The 26,053-nt window shown below is 44.4% G+C and overlaps 1 protein-coding gene across 1 annotated transcript; it reads right to left on the bottom strand.

Annotated features, from left to right (window-relative positions):
- Window positions 1-3,536: 3,536 nt before the first annotated feature.
- Window positions 3,537-25,454, bottom strand: LOC119405287 (trafficking protein particle complex subunit 5). Its single transcript, XM_037672107.2, has 7 exons — window positions 25,282-25,454; window positions 25,064-25,152; window positions 21,829-21,955; window positions 19,338-19,395; window positions 12,523-12,582; window positions 9,036-9,100; window positions 3,537-3,662 (listed from the first exon to the last, which is right to left on the bottom strand). The coding sequence occupies exons 1-7, from the start codon at window positions 25,342-25,344 to the stop codon at window positions 3,564-3,566; spliced, it is 561 nt and encodes a 186-aa protein (XP_037528035.1). The 5' UTR covers window positions 25,345-25,454; the 3' UTR covers window positions 3,537-3,563.
- Window positions 25,455-26,053: the final 599 nt, after the last annotated feature.

Below are 26,053 nucleotides of genomic sequence, written 5' to 3'. Positions count from 1 at the left end.
CATCATACAGTCTCATCGCTCAATACCAATTCTGATGCATATCACGCGAGCGAGCGAAATGGCCGTGAGGACACCATGAGCGTGGCATGTAAATCATGGCGTACATGACTTGCATGTCATGATTTTCAAGTTACCACCTCAGATTTACGTTCATCATAGTCTCGTCGCGCAGTGCCAATTTTGGTGCATATCAAGCGAGCGAAACGGCCGGGAGGACACCATGAGCGTGGCATGCAAATCATAGTATACATAGTTGCAAGTCATGATTTTCCCATTAGCACCTCTGATTTACGTTGTATCATACAGTCTCATCACACAATACCAATTCTGATGCATATCACACGAGCGAAATGGCCGCGAGGGCACCATGAGTGCAGCATGTAAATCATGCCGTACATGACATGCATGTCACGATTTTCATGTTATGTGTCAGTTATGTTCGTCATACAGAAATGTCTCATCATACCAGTTTTGGATGCATCCATTCATTTAAACGGCCACGAGAGCTCAGAGACCACGTAATGTAAATCATGCTGTACATGACATGAGTGTCACGATTTGCACATTAGGACCTGTCACTTGTGTTCGTCGTACACAATTGTCACGCCATACCAATTTTGGTATATATCAAATTAACGAAATGGCTGCAACAGCCCCAAGACCGTGGCATGTAAATCATGTTCATGACCTGCGTGTAATCATTTGCGCGATAGGACCCGTCACTTATGTTTGTCAGACAATCTTGTCACGCCGGACCTATTTTGGTATATATCATGTTTGCGAAGCGGCCGCAAGAACACCAAGGCCATGGCATGTAAATCATGCCATTCATGTTATGACCTGTCATTTATGTTCGTAATACGATGATGTTATGTCCTACCAATTTTGGTATACATCCCATTAACGAAACGGCCAGGAGGGCTCAAAAATTGTGAAAACTAGCTAGCTAGCTAGCTACTAGTCTCGTGATACCATGATAGTCTCGTGATACCATAGTGAGAACCATGATACGATTATGAGACACACCTAGCAGAGGGCTCGAGAGATTTCGGCCACCTGGGGGTTCTTTAATGTGGATCTAAATCTGAGTACACGGGCCTCTAACATTTTGCCTCCATCAAAATGTGACTGTCACGGCTGGGACTGAACCCGTGACTTTTGGGTCAGCAGCCACTCTTTGGGTCAAATAGTCGCTAGTATATGTAAAAACGAATATTATTTTAATGGTTTACAAATATTTCAGATTGTTAACTGCACCCCATAAACACAAAATTAATCCTCTGTGCGGCAGCGGGACACATACAACCCACTTTTCCGTCTGCAGGAAAAATTATCTCCCACATCAGCCGTTGCAATTAGCGCAACGATAAGCCACTCATATCTTACGTAAGTCTCCGTAATCTCGAGGAAAAATCTTTTACCACACTTTCGAAGGGCGGAGGTAGTGTTACATTGACGTTGAATTTCAATAAATTTTTCATGATAGCTTCTGAATTGTCTTCTTCAGATAGAAAGAATTTACCAATCAAAATATCGGATAATTTCCTCTTTTTCTGGTTTTTCAGAGAGGTGATTTTAGCTTCCAGTCATCACGTGTTTTTGTAAATTTGCGGAATAACTTGACCAATAATTGCATCGAAACAATCCCCTGCAATATTGCCACGCTCATCCTTCAGCGTAATTCCGGATATTGGTGCGTGGAAATATTTTTCTTGATATCATGTAACTCTTGAAAAGTAGGCGCATATTCAGGGACAACAGCCGTACTCGAAAATTTCGACAGCCAAAGCAAGGACAGGCAAATGGACAAAAGAAATGGTTGGTGCATGCGGTGAAGTAAGCTTTACAGGAACAGACCACAACACTATGACAACCCACAAGAGGCACAGGTGCAGGTGGTGTTCTACTGCTGGAATGAGATCCCCACAACTTTCCTCAGCACACCTTAATGAAAAGTGATACTCTGTGTCACTTGCTTCGGCCGTTTCATCCCAAATACCCATTGATGCAATCTCGAGATGGTGCCTTCATGAGACAGTGAGACAGTGTTTTCCTACTTTTTGAAAACACTCTCATAAGTCAGTGGTACATATATGTCCCACTTTTTTTCAGTAAACTACTGGCTTGATTTTGATGAAATTTGTTTTATACTATTTCTTTGTAGCTTATATGAATATACCACAACCGGTTTTTACATGATCATGTGAAAAATAAATGGCAAACCCACAAAGGGTTAAAGCAAAAGTACTTCAAGTGCATGCTACACCCTAAGGGTGTAGTATGCACATGGAACATGAAAGCTTACACAGTTTGCTCAGCACACTACAAACCTTGGGGAGCCAGATTTCGTTAACTACACAATTAATCAAACTCTCTGATGAGTTCTGTACATGACAAAAGTTTTATATGTTCCAGATCCCTCATTTGTTGTTTTAATGCTTAAGGTATAGTAATGCGATGTGAACATCTTTCTGTATTAATTGCAAGAATGACCTTATTACAGAAAAACAATTCCAAAAGTATCCAATATTTCACACACTTCTGAGACTACTTCAATCAAGTTTGACTCAGTCTCAATTATCACTACCTGAATGGTGCTGATTGATAGCGCCACAGACAAGCTCAACTAGCGAGAATAGTCTGTAACATAAAAATCAGTTGTCAGAGCCATGGACTGTGCATGTAGAACTGTGATTCAAAGCAAATGATTCAACGACAACAGTGCTTAGTCACCAATAAGACCAGGCATGTCATATTAGCTCAGTAATACGCCACTCTGTCTGGGTAGGAAAGATGATGGTCACGGAAGTTTACCAGCACCAAAACTTTTCAATCACAATGATATGACCACGTAAAATATATCAGCACAAAGACCAAGCATGCCTGAACATAACTGTCCAGTAGTACTTGATCCAGGACACAGTCTATCTTCACTGAGTCAAGCACACCAAATGGTGTTCATGTGTGACAGGCAAGTGAGTAAGATATGTTAGTAAGACAGTAAAAGACACACAGGGAACGTAACACATAGAACAGGAAGTTTAAACATAATAAACGTATACAAAACATGTAGTGTTCAGCAGTGATTAAACAGGAAAATCCTCAAGCTGGAGGGAGCATTAGAAGCCAAATAACTGCTCCAGTTTGAAGTGTTTGCTTTACAACTGTTAAATGTCTTCAAGGACTGTACAATGTACTGATTCCTTTCACTTGATTCTATTCCTTCCTTATTATTGACCACTCCCGATTGGCCGAACGCTAATCATGCAGGCATGATTCAGACCCCTCAAAAAAGGCGAGAAGAATGAATCAGAATGGAATCAATACATTATACCCACCTTTCTGCGAACCTCTGTCTCGCTTTCACAACGTGAACTGTGCGACAGGGATTGCAGGTAGTCAGTCACATGTGACAAAAGTGCTCCATTGAAGGAATATTTTTTTTTCTCTTTTAATTCTGAAAGAATAGCAAGTGAAAGAGAAAGAACATTCGGATCGCAGTTCTGTGGGGTGGCTGTACATGAAAAAGGGCAAGGGGATGGACTAGGCGCTCCACGTGGCTTTTATCGGCTCTCCATAGCCTTGTCCCGTGCAATGACCGACTCCTCAAACTTAATCATGAAGGTTGTTCCTTTGTACCAGTGGGCAGTCACCTTCGCTGGCTGCGATGGCACAAAACAAACAGGAAGAAAAGGAGAGGGATACTTAGAAAGGGGACACAACAAAGTGGTACTATCAGACATTACTTTCCCACCAAAGTGCTCCTGACAGCACTATCCATTGCTCTGACTAATGAGGATGATTAATGGCAACAATCAAGCTTTATAATCCTTGCTGGAGCTCAGGCTTAAGCTTACAACAAAAGCTGGGGCTAAAAATAGTCGTCCGCTAATTTCTAGCAAGAAACTGTTAAGAAATCCGGATGGATTTCTGAGAAAAAGCTGTTCAGTTGATGAAAAATTCGTCCTGTTTGGGATTCGAACCCCGAACCAACACCTTTCCGGAACAGTCGCTCTTCCGCCAGAGATAACAGGAAGCTGGCAGACTGCAGCATAAAGGTGAATTCTTTTTAGTTTGCTCAATCGATTCAACCTTGCACTGCAATCTGCTAACCATCTGCTTAGCCCAGATCATGGATTGATCATTCCGCAAGGACGCTGGTTCTGCGCTCAAATCCTGTACCGGGACCAATTTTTCATCAACTGAGCAGCCTCCTTTGAGAAACCCAATGCATTTTTTTTCGAAGCTTCATGCTGCAAATGAGCTGATGGCTATACTTTCAATTTGTGAAACTTATTTCAACTTGTCGGCGTTCACGTATTTCACTTGCATCAAACTGAGCTTCTTTCTGTACAAGTCTTACAGTAACTGACTCAGCAATCTCAGCAAATTTGAAGCAATCTATTCACATGGCCTTATAGCGTCTTCACAAGACCTTGAATGACACCATGATCCAGAGTGGGATCATCCAATCCCTTTACAGAACACAAAGGATGCCTCAGCTGAATAAGGCTGGTTCATTTTTCAGAAGAATTATATCATCTAAATGAAGCTGGTACTGTTATATTTCGTCTTAAGTGTCCATCATGTACAACTATTCAATTATTTTCAGTACTGCCAGTCTCAATATCGAGACCATAGAAGTGGACATATTAAGTGTGCACACATTATGCAGCACAGCCCAAATAAAAACAATGCATCTACATTTAATCTTCTTTATATACTAATCCTAAATCCTCATTTAATCCTCTTTAAAAATATTGTAAGCCAAAGTTATTGCCCCTGGAATGAAAGCTTTATTAGTACATGCGCAAAAGTATGGCAAGTCACTGCAATGGCATAGAGCACAACAGGCAACACAAGCGTGCACGCGGCACAACCACCACCACTGAACAAGGACAGAGCACACACACTTGGCATGCAGCACGGTGCACAAACATGCAATCTTTTGACATGTTACTATAGATTAGCACACAGAAGTGATTGAACAAGGACTGTTCCTTCAAAATTATCACTTCAAGCTCCCACCTTTTGCTGAAGGCCTATCTCGTAAAAATATGCACATGCTTTTCCAAACAATGCCTACAAGCATCACAGCAACATTATTACATTATGCTGTCTACCACGTCCACTGGGGAAAATAAATTCTGTTCAAAACATGGCCCCCATGACAATCTTCTAGCAATTGCAGTACGCAAAAAAAAAAAAAAAGAGCATGGCCTAAAAGATTGCTTCCTGGCGAGCTATCTTATACACATTCTGTGACAGAATGGAACAAAATGTCACAAGAAGCTGAGAGGAAGCCACACGGGATTGGTCGAGGCTCGTCTGACGGTCAGACGTGAGAATAGCAACCGGAAAAGGCAGTGCTTTCAATCATTTTGGCAAAGAACGAGCACAGAACGGACGGAGGCACCGTTCTGTCTGATAGAATGGATACAGAACGGTTTCCAGATAACTTGGATTGGATCGAAACGGCCCAAGCGTAAGCGCTTGGGCCGGCACGGATGGGAGTGAGCCTGGCACGAAGCAGGCTAATTCGATTCTCCGGCCCAAGCGCTTACGCTTGGGTCCGAAAACCCAAGCGAAACCCAAGCGCTTACGCTTGGGTTTTCGGACCCAAGCGTAAGCGCTTGGGCCGGAGAATCGAATTAGCCTGCTTCGTGCCAGGCTCACTTCCATCCAGTGCCAATTGTTTGCGAAAATCACAATTAGCCCCCCAGCACCAAACGTCTCGTCAAATTGCAACACCACCTAGCACCCAATCAAGACATTAATACAAATAAATTGTTAAAGTTATCGCGTTCTTCAATTTCAAGCTTTGAAAAACAATTCCTGCCAATATTAGTGTTCAGCTATATTAATTCGTAATTTCTTCATGTGTTGAAAACTTTTGTGAATTCCTTCAGCTCGCCTATTGGCTGTTTGCCTCCTCTCGTGACGTTTCATTCCGTTCTATCACAGAATGTGTACAAGGTAGCTCTCCTGTTACTCTAAGGGACCTGTTGCTAAGTGACCATGAGCTTCATATGGTCACGTGGAAATGGGAAGATATGTGCAAGAGATACAGATAAGGATGGGACAGACGAAATGCAACCTCTCGTCTGCTAGGCTATGATTTTCTGCCTCCCAGAGCAGTGATGGATGTTCGACCATTTGAATGGCCAAACCAACAGACCATCTGGACGGACGTTCGTCTGGGACACGATGCACCCGGAGACCCTTGCATATATTTATGGTGTCACCTTTCGAGATGAGAACCAATTTGAAATCAGGGCATCAGCACCAGGGTATTCCAGTGCTCATCATGACAACAAAGGCTTCTAAATGGCCCGCAAAATGAGGACATAGGTTTGTATCAAAGCATCTGGTGTCCAGTGCAATGCGCATGTGTGTGTGCGTGTGTTTGTATGTATGTGCTTGCACATACATGTTATTGTATATACCACAATCATCACCCAACAGCTGGAGTAGCAAGCCAGGCAGTAAACCACCCAAGCATGTCCCACAGTTATTAAAAATTGCTATTTATCTACATTTTGTAGAAAATTACAAAAACAGTTTACATAGAAAAGTGTCATGCGAAGTTCATGGTGCTAAAAGGTAACTCAGTTTCTTGTATACCAGCCACTGTATGAATGACAACACAACGAAATTTCTGTGCCAACAAATAATTTGCCGCTTGCTGACAGCTGCCCATACAAAATTAATCAACACAAAAATGTCCTCTTCATGACAAATAATCTTTCAAGAGGTATTTTTAATTCAAGAAAGTTTTCCTGAATGAAACCCGATGGGAAAGGGTGCTTGGTCAGGAATGACCAAGAAATTCAGGACGACAGCACAACGATTTCACAACAACCCTCGACTTCCTTCACAGAGCAACCACAATGCAAGACATACCATATTTTCTCGCATATAAGCCGCACCAAAAAACGCAAAAATGTGCTTAAAAAGTGGGGGTGCGAGCTACATAGAAGAAGAAACGGTATATCTTCATATGAGACATGTGTTTGACTGAACATCCCGACTACTACTTCTTCATCAGCAAGCTGAAGAAGAACAAACAATCTTGCATTGCGATGCATTCGGCTGGTTTGATGCTAGCGTGCAGGTCACAGTACAATCCCAGTTCCTTCTTGGCAGCATACAATATTGCATGCAAATTTATAGAATCAAACGAAGCTACTGCTCTGTGCTATAGACCCAATTGTATATGACAACCATGCTGTTTTGAAAGCACATGGCCGATGCAGACAGAGAATTGACCTAAAGTATGCCACAATCGTTGCGAATGAAACACAGTTGCTATGGACATGATCGTGGACGGCAAACAAACAGTTCTCAAGACACATGCATGGCCACTGCACGCTGAGGCGAAACAAAACTACTGTTTACCAAAACCACAGCAAAAAACTAGGGGTGTGCGAATATTCGAAATTTCGTATATTTTTCAAATAGTGTTTGCTATTAGGTTCGATTCGCACTGGAATTTTACTATTCGAACTTCCCAAAAACAAATACAGTCAACGTCCGATTGGAAGGCGTCCCTAGATTTTCAATATGCTTCACCTCATCACACCCCGGTATTACGGCAAAGCTGCCTTTCAAGCTCTGCTATGGTCGCAAATGTACTAACTCAAGAGAACGCTGGTTCCAACATGGAGATGAAAGATGTGGCAAAGGTGGAGGCTCAATTAATGCTCTTCTGGACCTAAAATTTGGGCAGGAAGTCCGAAAAATCGGAAGCCGAAGCTTTTTAGCATCCAAAATTTCAGACGTTCTTACATATCGACGTCTACGGGGCAGATTTGGAACTCCGGACTTGAAGGGAGCACAACCTTGTCCGCCACATCAGTTGGGCTTACACAGAAGTTGAAAGAGGAGGAGAGGCTGAGCAAATGGCATCTTTGCCTATCACGTGTAAAGTGTTGTCGGCGACACTTTGGTTGCACCAAATCATGTAACATAAGTAGAATTCGGCCTCTACATTGCCTCATTCTGAATAAGACAACTATGAAACACCACCCCGCCAGTGCTTCATCAACCTAGCGAAAAGAAACACTTTCATGTTGCCATCTCATAACAATATGCTTAGGAATCCTCTCTAACTTTTTTTTCTGGAATTTCACTTCGAAGTATTAGAAAAATATTCGAAAAATATTCGAGAAATATTCGAAAAATATTCAATTCGATTCGCACTCACACTTCAATATTCGAATTCGCTTCACACCCAAAATTTTGCTATTCACACAGCTCTACAAAAAACCATTCGTAATTGATACATTATGGATAATAATCGGCATTATGAACGGCAAGCATGTCGCTCTGAAGTAATGTGGGCGGCTAACACAATGTCATATACAGCGGCGGTGAATGCAGCAGTAAAGCTTTTAAAGGCGTAAGAAGGCGCAATGTGTCCCAGCTTTCCTGTCACTCCCATATAGTGCATTTCCTCACATATAGCGTGAACCCTGCATATGACCAGCACCTCCAAATACAAGGTGCGGAAAAATTTTAAAAAAGAAGAGATCCTCATGTATTTTGCAACGCCGTCTGCTTTGCATTACCGTGAAGGAGTGCCATGTAGACAATTTCCACACTAAAACTCGTGTATAACTTGTACCCCAACTATGGCGAGGAATTTCCTGTATATCCTGTGCGGGTTATACCCAAGAAAATACAGTACTAATACGCACTGACGGCTATGGTCGTGCTGACTCCATCGCTTTGTTTCATCTCACTAGCCTTAGTGCCATTCTTTCACGCCGCACATTTGCAGCGTCTCTCACTCTGCATGCGGCAAGGGTTGTCTAAATTAAGTGGGCTGCAGCCAAACAGGTTGTATGTAACCAAAATGCAGAATGTGAACTTTACAAAATCAAGAACGTCAAGCCCAACTTGTTGAATCCAGGTTAAAAGTGCAACACGCTTTGAGATGCCGGTGCGAAGCGGAAAGGCAGAGCCCCAGCCAGCTAGATGCAGAGACATGCAATAGCAAAGCCAATAAAAAAAAAAGGGAGAGATGCACTCACAAAGTTGCAGCCAATGAGGATGGCTTCGATGATGCCGGCGACAAACGATGCACAGTTGAGACTCCCTGAAATGAACAGCAAAAGAAATCGAGGTGAACTACAGAGATGGACAAGTATAAGCAAACAACAATTTATGGACCAATGATTTCATTAGGGTGGCTTGTAGGGCAAGTTGGTGCATAATTCTTCGTGAGGAAATGCCAGCAGCGACAAAAGAAAGCAGAAGAAACTGAGCCAAGAAAACGAGGCAGCAACAGGAAGGATGCTGGACTATCAACTGACTTTAATTCGATGAAGACGCAAACAACAAACCGATATGAGCATGCGCAGCAGCAACCGTGATCACACTGAAAGTCACCCTATCACCGATCACTGCCAAGAAACCGGACCTCCTTGTCATTCAACAACACAGTGCATGAGTGCACCATCTGTGTTTTTCTATGATATCTATTTAGCACTGAAACCTTAATGAAAACCCTCCAAGGAAGGTATATGGGACGTTAACTGTGCTGCTTTTTAAGTGTATTGTAGTATTTGTGGTACAGATGTGAATAAAGCAAAGTGGATGAAAACACAAGTTGCCGCCGGCAGGGACCAAACCTACAACCTTTGTAACGCGCCCGATGCTCTACCATTTTATAACTTACCAATTTTATAACTGTTGGGGTTTCACGTCCCAAAACCATGATATGGTTATGAGAGACGGTGTAGTGGAGGGCTCCGGAAATTTCGACCACCTGGGGTTCTTTATCACATTTGCTACGCTGAATATGGTGCCTCAAAATAGCAATTAAAGCATGTAAAACTTCACAGAAACCTTACTGTTGCATTCTGATATGCCGAAATAAAGTACAAGAGATAAATACAGTAGAACCCCGCTGTTACGTTCCTCACTGCTGCGTTTTGCTCGCTGTTACGTCGTTTTCCGCCGGTCCCGGCATAGCTCCCATAGGATACAATGTATTGGGAACCCCGATGTTAAGTCGTAACTGTCGGACGGTTCCCGTATGATACGTCGCGAAGTGCGCTCGGAGCCGACCGAGTGACTACCAAAGAGAGCGGCCATGGTGCATTTTCACGCAGCTTGGCCTCGTTTGACCGTAATATTAGCCGCACGAGAGGCGCAAGCAACAGAATCTTTCAATTGATGCAAACAAAAGCATGGCCTTCGAGATTCAAATTGCAAAGATGGCGTCTATGACGTAACTACTCGCGAAAGCAAGGCCTTCGAGATTGGCATTTACTATTGACAAAAGCATAGCCTTTGAGATTTGTATTGCATAAACATGGCGTGTATGACGTAATTGCTTGCGAAAGCAAGGCCTTCGAGATTGGCATTCACTTCTGCCATCGCGTTGGCGTAGACTCATCATCATCATTATTTGTCGGAGGACGGGAGGAGTTCGAGCTGGTTGGAGCTCGCATGGTCGTGCGTGCGGTTCGCGGTCGGACTCGCCGCGCCGGTCGTGATTGCGTGTGCTTAGTTCTTTCATGCCTACAGCTGTTGGTGTTAAAAAAATCACATACGTTGATTACATTTCTGTGGATGAGGCCGTCCTAAGCTCCGCGTTTCTATCCATCGCGCTAGATCACTGCTGAGCGCGCCAATTTTCGTGCTGCTCGTAAGAATTGAAATAAAATTCTGTACCACTAAATATTTTGCCGTTTTTCCTGTTTTTCGGCTCTTACGTTTCCCGTCTCTTACGTTTATTTCCTACGGTCCCTTCAAAAACGTATCAGCGGGGTTCTACTGTATTCCAACAATGCTTTTACCAGTTGCAGTAAGCGCTCATTAAACGGAACCTGAAGGGACCAGGAAAACATGTTCCGTTTAATAACAGGAGTTCCATTTACTGAGAGAGGAACATGGTTGCAGAACTTAAGTACGAAACCAATCATATTAGAAGAAGTTGTTCCATTTAAGCAGCAGTTCCACTTAAGAGATTTGTGTTTACTATAAATTATTTCTATACTATACACTGAAACCTCAATATAATGAACACGGATATCACCAATTATTGGTTCTAAGTAAGTAAATGAAGAACAGTCTTGCCATAGATACAGTTAGGAATGCACGTTTATAAAGAATTTTCGGATATAACACAGTCATTGTCGTGTCAGGTGTGACTTTGTTGTTATGGGGTTTGAGTGTAACTACACAATGGCTAAAACAAGATTTTTTTTTGTTTTTTTCTATCCCCTATGTGGTTAGGAAAAAAAAATGAGCACTTTGTTATAGTTCTGATCCAGACAAAACTGACCATGGGCATTACAGTGTTTAACGTTCCGTGCAGGCTAAAAAAACGCACAATAAACATCGCCGACAATTACAATTCTGCCCAATACAATATTGAAGCGGAGCAGGATTCTGGTGCTGACGGCACTGAGCCTCTGTTTGTGCGGTTCGTTTAGCAGTGGTGGCAGATGAAGTGCTTTTTACCGTTTGCATTTCTCAACGTTGAGAGGGAAAGCATGAATACGCGGAACACGTGGCTCGTGTGGAGCGCATTCTCTAGCACAGGCAGAGTTTCCTACTCATCCTTCTACAGCATTCTTTTTCTCACGCTCTCTTCAATATCACCACCACACAATCTTCGCTGCACTCTGTGTTTGCCCCCTTTCATCCTACTTTGTGCCAATCGTTCGTTCATTTACATTGTTGAGGAAGACATGGAGTGCGCAAATGAGTGGTTAAGGGGATACTGAAAAAAATTAGGAGGAAACGACGAAAACATCGAAATTCCACTCAGAAAACGTGATTGTTCCGACAAATATTTCACATATTTTCGAAAAGCCGGCTGTATTTTTGGAAGACTATGAGCACGTGGCAGCTGCGCGGAGCTGTGCATGGACAGTCATGACGTCAAGCGTTCCGCCGTGACGTCACGGCCACTTTCCCGTTCTGTTACTTTTCCATCTTCACTTTTCCTTTACATCCAACTTTCCCCCTTTAAGAAAGACGCTGAGACCTGCCCCACTCAGGAACATTGTTCGCTGGCAATGCTTTATACTGGTTCTAGGGACCGTAGTGGGAGCAGAGCAGGTTGAGAGACACGGGCGATGGCTGGCATGATTGGTATGTCCATTTCTTCAGGTGTTCAAAGTCACCTCCTCTGGTACACGGCGGAAAACACATTAAATTCATTATTTTCCTCTAGTGTCTGCCTCAAAACAAGGTTAACTCATTTCAGCACCCAAGCTTTCAACTGGGCTGGAATTTTCGGCGGCAAAAGTTTCGTTCAGTATCCTTTTAAACCTGCGCTCTAAAGAAAGGAAATGGACCTATATACTTTTGTTTCGAGGGTTAACAAAATGGCACAGAATGTTAACAAAATGGCACAGAATGTTAATGAAATGGCACAGAATGTTAACAAAATGGCACCAAATGTTAACAGAATGGCACAGAATGTTAACAAGATGTCACCAAATGTTAACATAATGGCGCAGAATGAATTGGTCACAATATTGCACTCGTAATGCCACTCACCTCTGTCCTTGGGAACCGAAATGAACTTGGTGACTAGTGGGTCCTTTTCAATCAGGTAGTCTTTTTTTTTTTTTAAAGTCAAGGCGAACTGCTCCAAACAATTCACTTTACTCTGAAATTGTTTGCACTTTTGCTTAAATAACACAGAGTCATTGGGGAAAGTGTCTGGGACACCATAAAAAGCAAACCTGGCTGCCAGTACAGCAACGGCAATAGTGGTTAAAAAGAAAACAAAGTCAACTGCCTTTTGAGAAATTTGCTACTGTACCCTTGTGTTTTTCTTTTTTGTTATGACCAAATAAAACAATGCATACGGACTGAATACATTTATGATTTCTGGAAACTCATTTCACTAGGTCTTAGCTCTTTACTCTAGTGGTTTCTGGATGGTAACACTAATACAACTTTTAAAGGGGTACTGACACCCTTTTTCAAATGCGAGTTTACTCTGCCATACAAATCTCCTGGATGCAGAGATGGCTCTGAGCAAGCGTGAAGCTCAGCAAATGCTGATAAGATATTTTAATTTGATATTAAAGTCAATTTTTCCACGGCACACCTACTGAAATCGACACTAGCTTGACGTCAGGCTACAGTACTAATTCTGGTGACTTCAAGCAGCAGTTTGGCTAGTTGTGATGACGTTAGGTACCAAAACTTCCAAGATGGCAGCTTGTGTGTCATCAAAACTTCCAAAATGGCCGCTAGCGCGCAGGGCCGTACCCAGGAATTTTTTTCGGGGGGGGTTTGCGTGTAGAACGGCTGCCATTTTTTAAGATTTATACTGGCTTATTTTTGTGAATAAATCAAGTACATCGCTTACTTGTAACAATTCGATGGTACTTTTCAATTATTTGTACCCAAATAAAGAAATTGGTATGTCAACCTCAAATTCTGGTTAAAGCAAGAAATAAGTTTGGACAATAGCACCACCAAAGCCGGGGACACCGCGACCAACGGCTCCTGATGAAGTAACACAATGTAACCACGGTACAAAAACGGTATGTATGTGTTACAAGCTGCCACTCTAGTGTCGCCAGCGCGAAGTCGGCGACGGGAATGGCAGCAGGTTAGGTCGTTCCGTACGTAAGCAGAGACAGTGAAGAGATCAGAGACGTGTGTGGGGAAAAACAAAACTCTAGTGATATTGCAGCACGAGGAATCTAGTACAACACTTAATACCAACTAACAAAATACATATAAAATCAATAAATCAGCTTACAAGAGAGAAGTATTACAAACTACACAAAACTAACCAACAATAAAACTACAGATGAGAAAGTCCGAAGGTATAAGCAGGTGAAGGGATACCTGTGATGACCGGCAGCTTCGAGTCCACGACGATCGGATGCAAGAAGTCAGAGAGAGTTCTGGCACAACTGCGATGTCGGCGGTGTTGCAGCGCTGGTGTTTCCGGTAGGCTAGTGCTTGAAGCCGATCTCGGGCAGGTTGAACTTACTCGAGATTCAAGTACCGATGCCTACGTTACAGACGTTAATTTCGCGTCACAACTAGACGAATGGCTAAGTTTAGGTGGCCAGCCGATACGGAGCCACAACCACTTAAGGGATACTTCTTGATCTCCTTCTACACCATGTTGGTCAGCAACTAGACTGCTTAGCAAGGCGAAATCCTGCGCTTAAATCGACCTCCGTGTCCCCTCATTCTCGTCCTGGGGGAAAAGAGACCTCTACATAGGTCCAATCATGCACGTTTCATTGTTAGAAACCCTAAAAATATATTGACCGCGTCCCTTTTTAATTAGGAGAGGGTCCTCAACTGAGCGAGAGTGACAACCTGTTGGGGTTCTCTCATACGGCTTGTCCACAAGCAGTTTTGCCCGTGGGAATGGTCAGTTTCCTTGGTTTCAGCCGGTGCGTCTTGCAGTCTACAGCTGGTTCGGGGTGCATCGCGGCCTTTGACGACCCTGCCGACGCCGCCGTAGGTACAAAGGATCAAACATCGGCGACTAACGTTTGAAGAAGAACACCCCATTCAGTACTTCCCTGCACTAAAGACCAGTCTTTTCATGAGCGAACGGTTCCATCGGTCAGCGGGGGAGTGCGGCGCCCGTTAATTTGCCGTTACGCCGGGTCGCAAAAATGGCAGTCCGTGACAGTATGTATGCAAGCAAACAAACAAGTCGCCCGACATTCCGATCTTCTTGTTACCGTTCGCACATTCTGCTTGCTGGATAGTTTCCTCGTAATTGCGAAAGAATAGAAGGGTTGAAGCTTGGGCTAGCTGGGTTTAGCTTTTAATCGACTCTTGAAACATAGAGGGAAGTTTAAACGAGGAAGTTTTTCCTTCTCGGCAACTTGCAAAATTCTGTGAGGACTTGTTCTGGGGTCACTTGAAGTTCTCGATGGATGCTGAGCAGTGCTAGTCCGGTCAATCTGTCGTTGTTCATATGATTTCGAAGGTAGCTCTTCAGCCTTCTCAGTGTGGAAAAAGTCCGTTCCGGGGTCGACGTCGACACGGGTAAAGTCGCCAGGATAGAAAGTAGGCTGTGGATGTTCGGAAAAAAGTCGCGGTTGCACATCTCTAAGGCCTGTAAAGCACAAGCTGGGCGATTCTTTTCTTCGATCTGGCAGCATTTGTTCACCCACAGTGTGAACTCTGCTTCGATGACATTAGCGGAAGGAATGTCGCCAAGGTAAAACTGCACTGCATCATCAATATCAGAAAGGCTAGCCGATGCGCAGAATTTCGGCAGCAGCATGTTAAGGCCAACCACGACCTTCTTATGGGCATCGAACCGGTCTCTTAATTGATTTTCAAAGTCAGCCAGCAAAGGCAAATACACATTCCTCCGGTAGTACTCTTCGGGAGTAGCAGAAGGTACGTTGCTTCTTTGCATCTGCCTTCCAGTGATGCGTGGTAGGGCCATCTCAACATTTGTGATCTTCAGCAAAGAGAGCGACTTCAGAAAAATCTTATTAAATTCCATTTCCGCACTAGCCCTTTTTGTGGAAAGAACGTCTATAACATTCTTTACGTGATCGCACGCTTGAGCCAAGTCACAGTCAATTTTTTGAAGAAACTTGCAAAGTGGCAGTGTCAAAGAGAAGAGGTCGCTACAGATCTGAAGCGAAACGACAAACTCGGGCTTCGTAATGGCATTGAGCAGTTGAGAAGCTTTTGATGAAGTATCAGATGACGCGGCCTCTTCTTCCAAATATTCGAGGAATTGTACAATAGGCACGTACAGTTCAAGGAAACGCTGAAGTGCATCGTGACTCTCTACCCACCTTGTTTGGCAAAAGGAGAGAACTGATTTTCTTTTTTCTTGTGTTAAATCTTCTACTTTGTCTCGCAGTTGGTTCGTCCTCTGTGGCGAAGCTCTCACAAACGTACAGGTTGAGGATACAGTTCCCAAACAGTTGCGGATGCTGGGGAGTTTGCATGCGTGAAGCAGAGCAAGGTTCAACGAGTGGGCGCTACAATGCACGTACAACGCTTTGGGCGCTGTTTGACGAATGAAGGCTTGAACACCGTTAAGGTGGCCGCTCATTGATGCCGCGCCGTCGTATCCTTGCCCGCAAAGTAGGTTCAGGTCAAAGCCATGACCTCTAAGGCTGTTCAGGATTGTGCTCGCCAGCGCCTTGCCAGTGAGATCGTACACGGGAACGAAATCTACAAAATCTTCTTTAAGTATGGGCACTCCCGACGTGTCGTGTCCAACGTACCTTACACATAGGGAAATGTGGGCGGTGCGAGATATATCAGTGGCCTCGTCAGCTAGAACTGAAAAACACGAACCTGAGTTGACGTTTTCAACTATCTTTCTTTGTATGATTTTACCACAGAGGGTGATCAACTCATTTTGAATTTTTGGGCTCGTGTACAGCGCATTCGCCGGAGATGTTTCCATGTGAGCTCTCAAGGCGGCATCTCCACATTTTGCTCTCATCCTAAGCAGTGCGCGGAAATTTCCATCATTTTTCAATGGCAGCACTTCAGACATATTTATCGGACCAGAGTCGTCTGTGCCGCGAAGCGGTACTTCTTGCCTGCCACAGAAAAGGATTGTTTCTATTATTGGCAGCAAGTTCTTGCGGTTTTCTTCCGCCTGCTTTTTAAGACCGTGGTCAAGTTGTGTTAAGATGTCATGCTGTGAGCGGGACCGGACTGCTAAAAAGTTCTCCGATAGCGTTGTTGACATGGCGTGATAACTGCTGGATGCGTGGCTCTTAAAGGCGTCCATGGCTTTCTTGTAATTGGTGAACTCCTTAGTTACAAAACAGCCCAAGCGCTGGTGCTCCCCTTTTCCTGCACACTCGCTTGCGAAGACTACGCAATATTTGCATAATGCTCCTTGAAGCTTCTCTGAATAAACAAGCCATGGGTAACGATCTACCCAGTGAGGTTGGAACTTCAGATTCCTTTTCCCTGTGGCTGGATAATCATAGTTAGCCGGAGGGGTCCACGGATTGAGCAGCAGCTTCTCCGTCGTCTCTGGATCATTTACATTATTGCTTTTCGAGACAAACAGTCCCAAGTCCAAAATATTCGCACTCGTCGCACAGAGGGGAGGCGAACCAGAATGTGTAGGTGCCATGCCACTCACCTTCCTTGGGCATTGCCCAATGGTAAAGGCGTCACTTTGCCCAGCGTTGACTGTAGAACAAAGGTCACTTGGAGTTGCACTGCGGCCACCATCATTTTCCGGCGGCGCATGGGTGTCCTGCTTGTGTTCGTTCTCAGGTGATTCACATAAACCGGTGCATTCTCCTGAGTCGCTACAGAAGTTCCGACGCGCTTGGCTTTCCACCAGTGCTGAGGAGGGCGAAGTTTTATCCTTCGAAGGAGGCGGTTCTTCTCCGTCCGCTTCATCGGTTCGAACTTTCTTGAAGTAAGACGCAAGACTCCTTTGCTTCGTTGTTGCAGAGTGTCTTTTCATTTTGCTGCCGCAATCCTGTGCACGCACACAGAAGTGGCCAGTGGCTCCAAAAAGACGTTTGCGACTGCTTCGACTGCCTGGCGTGAACGGCGGGCGATGTTTTCTTCCTCTCTTATCCACTTTACAGTGGCTAGAATGTAGAAGTGTGATGAACGCGCCGGCTCCCGCGTGGCGCATGTGTTTTCTGAACGCCGCTACAGCTGGTGTGCATGCAGGACCATTATTGTACTCCCGCTGCAGCAAACTGGATTAACGCTACTTAAAGACCTTTTCACAGAAGACTCCATGGGCACTCCATACTCCCCTTAATATACGTGAACCCCCCAAGAATGCACTGCCGAGACATTTGCACTCCCGTGGTACAGTCCAGAAAGCAGGTGTTGCTCCGTTCCTGTGAAAAAGTCACCTTTTCACAGACGGCTCCCTGGGCGCCTGCATAATTCTCTCTGGGCTGCGCTAATTAAATAGCCGTGACCCCCCAAAAATGCACTTTGTAGGCTGTGACGTCAGCCTCTGTACTCCCGCGCGCAGCCCAGCTTGGCGGCGTTTTTTCTCTCCTGTGAAAGTTGACCGCTGGTGCCGGATTGTGTGCCGGCTGTATCCTCGCTTTGTGTGCTTTGTAGGGAGGCGCATATACCTTGTGTGTACAGAAGAGGTAGATTTCCTTGCGTGTGGTTAAGGTTGTTCGAAGTTGCTCGGATATGCCAGTCTTTCAGTAGATGTCATCTTCGATGATTCGTTTCGGTGGCGAAGACTACAGTTTGAGAAAAGTTTACCCTGCAGCCTGCGTCCTCGGAATGCGCCGCTGAGTTTTTCCGCTTAGGGGTTTCGTTCCCTGGCAAATTTGCGCACGTCGTGTTGGTGTTGCCGTTGCTGTCGAACTGTTTACTTTCACAGAAGGAGACGCGCTTTTCGTAGAAACCCAAAGCCGACACGTGCGGTCCGCACAGACGGATAACTTCTCCAGCGGCAATGCACAAGGAAAGCATCTGGAATCAATAAAGGAGCTGCTACGGGGTGAAAGACGAAAAAGAAAAGACTCGAAGGAACGCGAGGGCGAAGTGCAAAGCTGTACAAATAGGGCAGGTGGGCGTGCGGGGGAGGGAGCGCTGAGGTGTTCTGGTAGGTTTGAAGAAAGGAAGAAGAGGGAAGCAATGCCAGGAAAGTTGCAGTGTAACTTTGGCAGCTGGGGGTCGCTGTGAAGGCGTGTAAATATTTTAGTATCACCCGAAAAGTTAAAGCATCAAAAAAATTTCGGGGGGGGTCAGAATCCCCTCAACCCCCCCCTAGTTACGGGCCTGCTAGCGCGTCACGAACGGAGCCACCGTGCGGAGCGGCCGTGGAAACATCACTATATATTGTGCGAGCACGTGACGTGAAGCTCATACCGTGTTGTGACGTCAGGGTACAGTAGGAACCGAAACTGGCTTTTAAAACATACTGTAATTACTTTTTCAGGGCGCACTCGCGCTTAGCACTACCTTTTCTAGGCTCTTGAGAGCTTGACTTTTCATTTGACGCAAAAAAACGACAACAGAAAATATTCGTGTCAGTACCCCTTTAAATTCCCCCATAATGTTTGTTTCAAAGCAAATTTTGGTCACAGCCCTTTTTACAGCTGTGAATTGCGATTAAGACGGCAATCCAAAAAAAGGCAGGAAGGGGAAGATGGAAGCTTGCGATGAAAAATTCGTAAATGGGAGTGTGCGCTGGAGCCGACGTTTCAACAAGCCGACTTGTCTTCTGTTGACTAAGTTGCAGCCTTGAAGAAGACAAGTCCACTTGTCGAAAATGTTGGCTCCAGTGAAACCCTGTATTCACGAAATTTTCATCACCAAGACAGCAAGTGATATCAAGAAGTGTCGGTGTGTGCAGTCTATGAAACGCTAAAATTCACAAAAGATAAGGATACAGGTCTTCTCGTCGTCATTGGCCTGTTCGAGCTTGTCGGCCTCCTTTCCAAACAGAGTCTGTAAAAAAAAAAAATCAAATGTTAGCACGAGATTCATGTGAAACCTTTACAAGCTGCCAGATCCCAATCTTTTCGTCAAATGCATTGCTTTCCCATGCACAAATGTTTTTAGGACAACAGATCGAAATGACTTCTGAACAAACTGTGTAAATGGATCTGTGAAACCCCAGACAACCCCGTGAAATGCCACGACAAAAAAAATTACAGTAGGCACTCATCAAACGGAAATCTCTTAAATGGAACTGCTGCTCAGACGGAACAACTGCCTCTAATATAATTGGTTTCGTACTTGAATTCTGCACCGTTGTTTATCTCTCGGTAAACGGAACTCCTGCTAAACGGAATACATTTTCCTGGTCCTTCAGGTTCCGTTTTAATGAGAGCCTACTTTAGTTTCATTACATCCAACATTTATTATATGCCCATAACATGCTGAGCAGCTTCCACTTGTTGCATTTCCTTGTTTCTCGCACTTAGAAGCAGATGGTCTAATTTACCTCCTACAGGATCATGTAAGTTGACATCCTGTTCGTTTCATGACGAACCCCTCTTAAGTCTGCATTAGCAGCAACTACACGATGAGGGCTAATTGGTCCATAATTAGAAGCGAGGATGAAACAACCTGACTAGATCAGGGACACAAAGGAACACACAGGAACAACGCTTGTCCTGTGGTACTTGTTCTTTTGGGTCCTTTTTCTAGTCGTGTTGTTTCATCCTCAGTTCTTGAGTTGTGTGAAAAATTTCATGGTGCACCCCCCAACAAGGCATCTTCTAATCTTCTATTGGTTAAGCTTACACTGGCTCCCACACAAGCCATGCTTGTGTGGGAAAGCTGCTCTGTGGGCAGCCGCCGTGCGCTGACAATCCACCAAAAATACAGCCAACTGTTCAAAAATACGTGAAATAAACTCTTCTTATGGGGACAGTCGCGTCTTCCCAAGTAGAATTTCGATGTTTTCGTCAGTTTTTCTACTTTTGGTTCAGTATCCCTTTTAAGCCATTGTAATTCATTGTGTCCCTTCTAGTCTTGACCAACTTTACGATCAGACATCACCAGGAGAGCTACTCTGGACCTGTCCATCTAATGGACACGCCCACTTCGGCCCAACGCCATCACAGAGCGTTCAGTTGCTACAAAAAGCGGTAAACCATGACATAATCACGCAGGTGCGTTAAACAGGAGGCTGCATAAAACCTAGTTAGAGGGCTAGTGTGACCAAAGAATCAGAGTTAATGCACAGCCTCAGAGATTCGCGCGGCCAAAAGCGGATCTCAGGAAGCTTCGTTAGCCGCATTGAAGCGCATTCCGTTCCTCTCATTCGTGTCGAGAGTTGTGGAAGCTCGGTCACATCAAAACGACACTGCGGAAGAAGAACCGGAAACAGGGCGGCACACTACTCGTCATACTCCGGCCAATCAACGTCCACTAAATGGACAGTTTAAGAATAGCTCCACAGGATGCACAATCATTCGGCCTGCCTGTGGCCGCCTTCAGGTGCCTTCTCTGACTGAGCTTTCTAATCCTCTGAGCACTTTAGCACTGCGGAAGATGCTCACATGCGCGACTAGCTGAGTCAGCAGAACATATGACTCTTAACATCAGAGCTGCCAAGATCTTCAGCCAAACTGAAAGATTGGGTGCTGAAATCAATAGACACAACCTTCATTTCAGGGAGAAACTAGAGGAAAATAATGAATTTAATGCGTTTTTCACAAACTACCGCATCTAGCGGCCGCGCCGTGAACTAGAGGAGGTGACGTCTGGTGAAGTTTCATGCACTGAAAACGGGCATGCCAGCAATGCCAGCTATCGCCCACATCCCTCAACCCACTCAGCTCCCACTACGGTTCGCAGAACCACTACGAACGGCACTGGCAGCAAACAATGCTCCCAGCTGGGGTAAAGGAATGGTGGGGCATGCCTCAGCACCTTTGTGGAAGGGGGAGAGTGAGATGTAAAGGAGAGGTGGAGAAAGGGAAGAGGAGGACCAGAACACTTGCACCCTGCATGCGCTACGGTGAATGTGATGCCACGGCTCATGCCGGTATGCAGTCACCGTACGCTGACAATCCACCAAAAATACAGTCAACTGTTCAAAAATACGCGAAATACACTCTTCCTATGGGAACAGTCGTGCCTTCGGAGTAGAATTTCGATGTTATTGTCAGTTTTCCTATGAAAGAGTGTATGCTTGGGCATGTTGGTAATTCATGTTTTACTTTTTGAGTGCACAAATGAACAAGGACAGTGCTGTGTCGACATCGCTTTTCGTCCTTGTTCATTTGTGCGCTCAAAAAGTGAAACAGTTTTTCCAATTTCTGTTCAGTATCCGTTTAAAGCCATCGTAATCCAACCACCAAATTTATGATTTTAAAACAAACTATGTTCACCGGCAGAAAGCCATAGCTGTGACAGAGAGTACACTACCTTCCACACCGACGACTTGACAAACAGAAGGATGTTGAGGAGCTTTGTTTCTCTCTTGTAGTTCTTTTCACGCACAAAGAGAAGGTCCAGCACCCTCTGGCCGACGTGGAATCCCAACTCGGACAGCCTGCAAAAACCGCATGCATATATCACGTCAGCAAACGCTCCACTCCCTCTCATGCTGAAAGCAGGCAACGTTGTTGGCCTGCAATTTCGTTTGCTTATTTTGTTACATACTGCCAGCCAACTTTGAAGGCCTTAGGCAGGAGTGAGAGCAGGAATACAGCAGAGCACCAGCTCAGTGCACTAAAGTAAAACGCGTCAGAAGACACACACACGTAAACGCGAAAAAAAAAAGGAATAAGATAGTAAAAATCACATGCAAATCAACAAAGTAATGACCAACGATGTCCATAAAAAAAACATGAAGCCACAGTCTGAGAAGCAGTGACATTCATAATATGTACAAAGAAAGGGAATAAATTGTACATCAGTTGGTATACTGACATCTATCCAAGTTCTTACAACAACTGCTGGTAGCCTATCCCTTTATAAGTCACTCATTTTTACCGAGTGTTTATTATTAACGTGTCAAACTTACGCAATTTGATTCCAGGGCAACGAAGACCACATGGAAATTTAGTAAAGGTGGCAAGATGACAATCAGTGCATACTCGACTGGGCCATCATGATTAGGCCCACGCTGTGTGCTTATCACTTAGCTGTTCACTATACATGTGTTTATTAAGATAGATGAACTCCAAAGCACATCTCTCTCTCTTCTATTTAGACAATGTATACAAATACACGAATATTTCTGCATACAGAAGGATGTTCCCTAGTACAAAGGTGTAAGGGTACCTTCAGTTACAGAAGGCAATAAACGTATTTGTTAAATATAGAGCACAGTACAGCTTAACACCTTTATAAAAGACATGTACCAAGGAGCAGTTCTTGTTTCTTATACGAGGTGTATCGTATAAGCAGGGGGGGGGGGCTAGGGGTCCAGCACTCCCCCCCCCCCCCCCCAACATTTTGATGGAGGGGGTAGTTTTACCGATATAAATAATAAAAATAGGTGTGTTTCTCAAACAGCCAAGGTTTTGAACAAGTGGGCCTCCCCCAGAAAAAAATTCCTGGCTACGGGCCTGGCAGGGTACCTTGTTTTCATTTTCTCAACAACCCAATTTCAATGTAGGCACATAGCAGCTAAAATAAGCACAAACGAAGGCTGCAGACTTTTGCAGTGTATATTTGTTATATATTACTTGTCTTTAATACTACACGATTTGCTCGGTAGATTGCTATACAGCGAACACAGTCCCTGTTTTCTCCAGCACAACTCTCTCACTACTACTGAGCTGCTGCCTCGCTTTCTTGGAAGTTGGCATGACGGCTTCATCATGCCAACTTCTGAATTATAACAACTTTGTTTTCGTCATTGCCACTTGCGCAACAACATCGGTGCATTACACAATACCAAAAGGAGCACTGAAAACAACATGATTAATTTGTGTCGCAGGGTCACTTTAAGCAAATAATAAGACAGCATGGATTGTTGAAAAAGCATTCCAGAAACCTTACAGGGCTTGTTTCGTGCCAAGGAAATGCATACTTTGAAAGAAAATAACATTCTAGTTGTCCACATACTGTTAGTGTAATTCAAACCACCCACCACCGACAATGGCCTTCTGATGTAGCTATGACCGCCTTTTACTGGTCAACAGCTGGAGCAGCGGAGCAGGGGACTTTAACAGAGCACAGCCTGGAGAAAACAGAACTTGTATCCTTCTCAAGGGTAACATCAACAAGTTCTTTTTTATATTAATCAGACTGAACTGCAGAAGCTACATTTTACTGCGTCTTGTAATGCACTGAAACGTTATTCCTTGTCACTGGTAGTTCGAGCACTTGTGATTAATTGTACTGGGGTCCTACTACATCATCAAGATTCTGTTCCAGTATGTCCCACTGGTGGCGCGAATCATGTCCTACATTCATCTTCACTTCTCTATAGCTAAAATGCTGCCTTGTATAATATTGACGTTTCAGAGATTCTCAAGCACTGACCTTTCACTTTGACATGGATTATTTGCCTTTAATGTTATTTCATGTAATGAGAACAGAGCTTCGCTGGGTATGCTGAAGAACACAACACACTGATTTCAAACGAAGAAACAGCACTAGAATAAGTCAAGGACAAGAGGATACAAACACAGAGCTGACAAACAAATATATTTTATTGGCTAATGTCAGCGTAGCTTCTCTAACACTGCACAAAAATGAAATGATGTACTTATCAAAACTGTGAGTTAGCATTGTATACAGCAATACCTTTTTCCCTGATATGTATACTGCTTGTGTTTTTCCTGTACATATTGACGTGGAAACCCAATAAAATATGGTTGTTAGTCAGCACAGTGTTTGTGTCCTCTCGTCTTCGACTTGTTCTAGCGCTGTTTCTTTGTTCGGAATTAGTACGTACCAACCAGCCCAATTCAAGACGCTAAAAAACACAAAAGAATAAGCAAATAAAACAAGCGCTATCGGTAACTGTTCCGACCCTCTTTAGTGAAAGGAGCAAAGAAAAACAATGGTGAAGTCGTATGTGTTTACTGCTTGTCGTGAATTGCGAAACGAAAATGATGCGAAGTTAGCACAAATGTTCACGCCATTAGGGTAAATACGAGGTCTCCTGGCTGCCTTAGCTGTACAACAAAATGGAATGACTTTGTAAAACACACACACACACACACACACACACACACACGCGCGCGCGCGCGCGCACAATTACTATAATGAAAATGTCACGCAATTCCGTTCCTTATTTATCTCCGTGAGTGCGGTGAAGGATTTAGCTTTGACGGAACTTCTTCAGTCAACAGCTCCAGACTAAAGGTCTTTGTGCAGATGTACACATAACCCAGAGTTCTAGCAGGCGAACGCAACTACGGCGAAGAATACACGTTATTCGGCGTGGCAGTGGCTTTCAAAACTACAGTTCAATAAGTAATTTGGTTTAGGAGTTCTTTATTGGTTCGGACAACTTCGTACGATAGTTAGTAGTACTGGTCCTGTGTGTGCGTTTACTTGCGTCTTCGCATTTCGTGTTGTTTAACTTTGCGATAGCTAACCATAACTCTAACCCCCCTCCCCCCAGCTACGCCGATGTTTCATGGGTAGACGAGCTTAGCACTGAGAGGTACCGTGCTCAAAGGATAAGAGCGCGACTTACTTTGTCTGAAGCTCGGGTATGGTGTAGACCCTGTTTTGACAGTACTGCACGATTTCGGAGAACAAGAGGCCGAACACGCTGATGCTGACCTGCAAAAGAAACGAACGAAAATGTTCAAGAATTGAGTGCAGCGACCAGGCGGTGTTTTGACGTCGCGAAGCCACCGTGCACGACAACCGCACAAGCTCGCAAACACCACTCAAATGAAAGTTACGCACGTCGCTTCTACTCTTGTTTAGCGGCTTGTCCAGAATGCTGACCCTGTTTCTCATATTGGACATTTTGGACACTGTAAAACTGACACTTTTTTTCACATGCAGTACTTCGGGCTAGCAGCCAGTTTCAAGTAGTTCCCGTGGTTCCCGTTTCGCGTAACGTTGATACTGATGCCGATAGGCAGTAGCGGCAGTAGATCGGTCATTAAATTTCAATCTCGAAGGCCATCTTTTACTGCAAATAGCGTTGATGGTGATGCCGATAGGCGGTAGACTGATCATTAAAAAGAAATCTCGAAGGCCATCTTTTGTTGCGGGCTGAAAAGGCAAAAAATGATCACACGGGCCACACATCTTAACATCTGTGTATCATAAGTGCACCAGATCATTGCCTTGAAGACTGACGCTCGATATGGCCGCAATTAGGGCCTAAAAAAAAAGTGAACGAGTTTTTTTGTTTTGTTTTTTTTAGCTTTCACGTTTGCAGTGCACAAAAAAAGCGTGTCCTCCGAGATTCGTAACATAAGCCACCAATTGATATCAACGTATGCCATTAAGTAGTCACCGTTGTCTTCTATATTTGATGTTAGGCAGTCTAGTAAGCACAGTAAGCATAGGCGTGCGCACGGGGGGGGAGGGGCGCAATGTCAGCGCCATACATTGACATAATTGGGAGGGGGGGGGGCGCTGCGACGAACCTTCGCCCCCCCCCCCCCTGAAGGGGAACCCTGCGCACGCCTATGACAGTAAGGTCTAGTTTGTTTGCAACCGACCA

The sequence above is a fragment of the Rhipicephalus sanguineus genome, chromosome 9 (assembly GCF_013339695.2).
Source record: "Rhipicephalus sanguineus isolate Rsan-2018 chromosome 9, BIME_Rsan_1.4, whole genome shotgun sequence".
Classification (NCBI taxonomy): Eukaryota; Metazoa; Arthropoda; class Arachnida; order Ixodida; family Ixodidae; genus Rhipicephalus; species Rhipicephalus sanguineus.
This window is presented reverse-complemented; position numbering and strand designations above follow the sequence as displayed.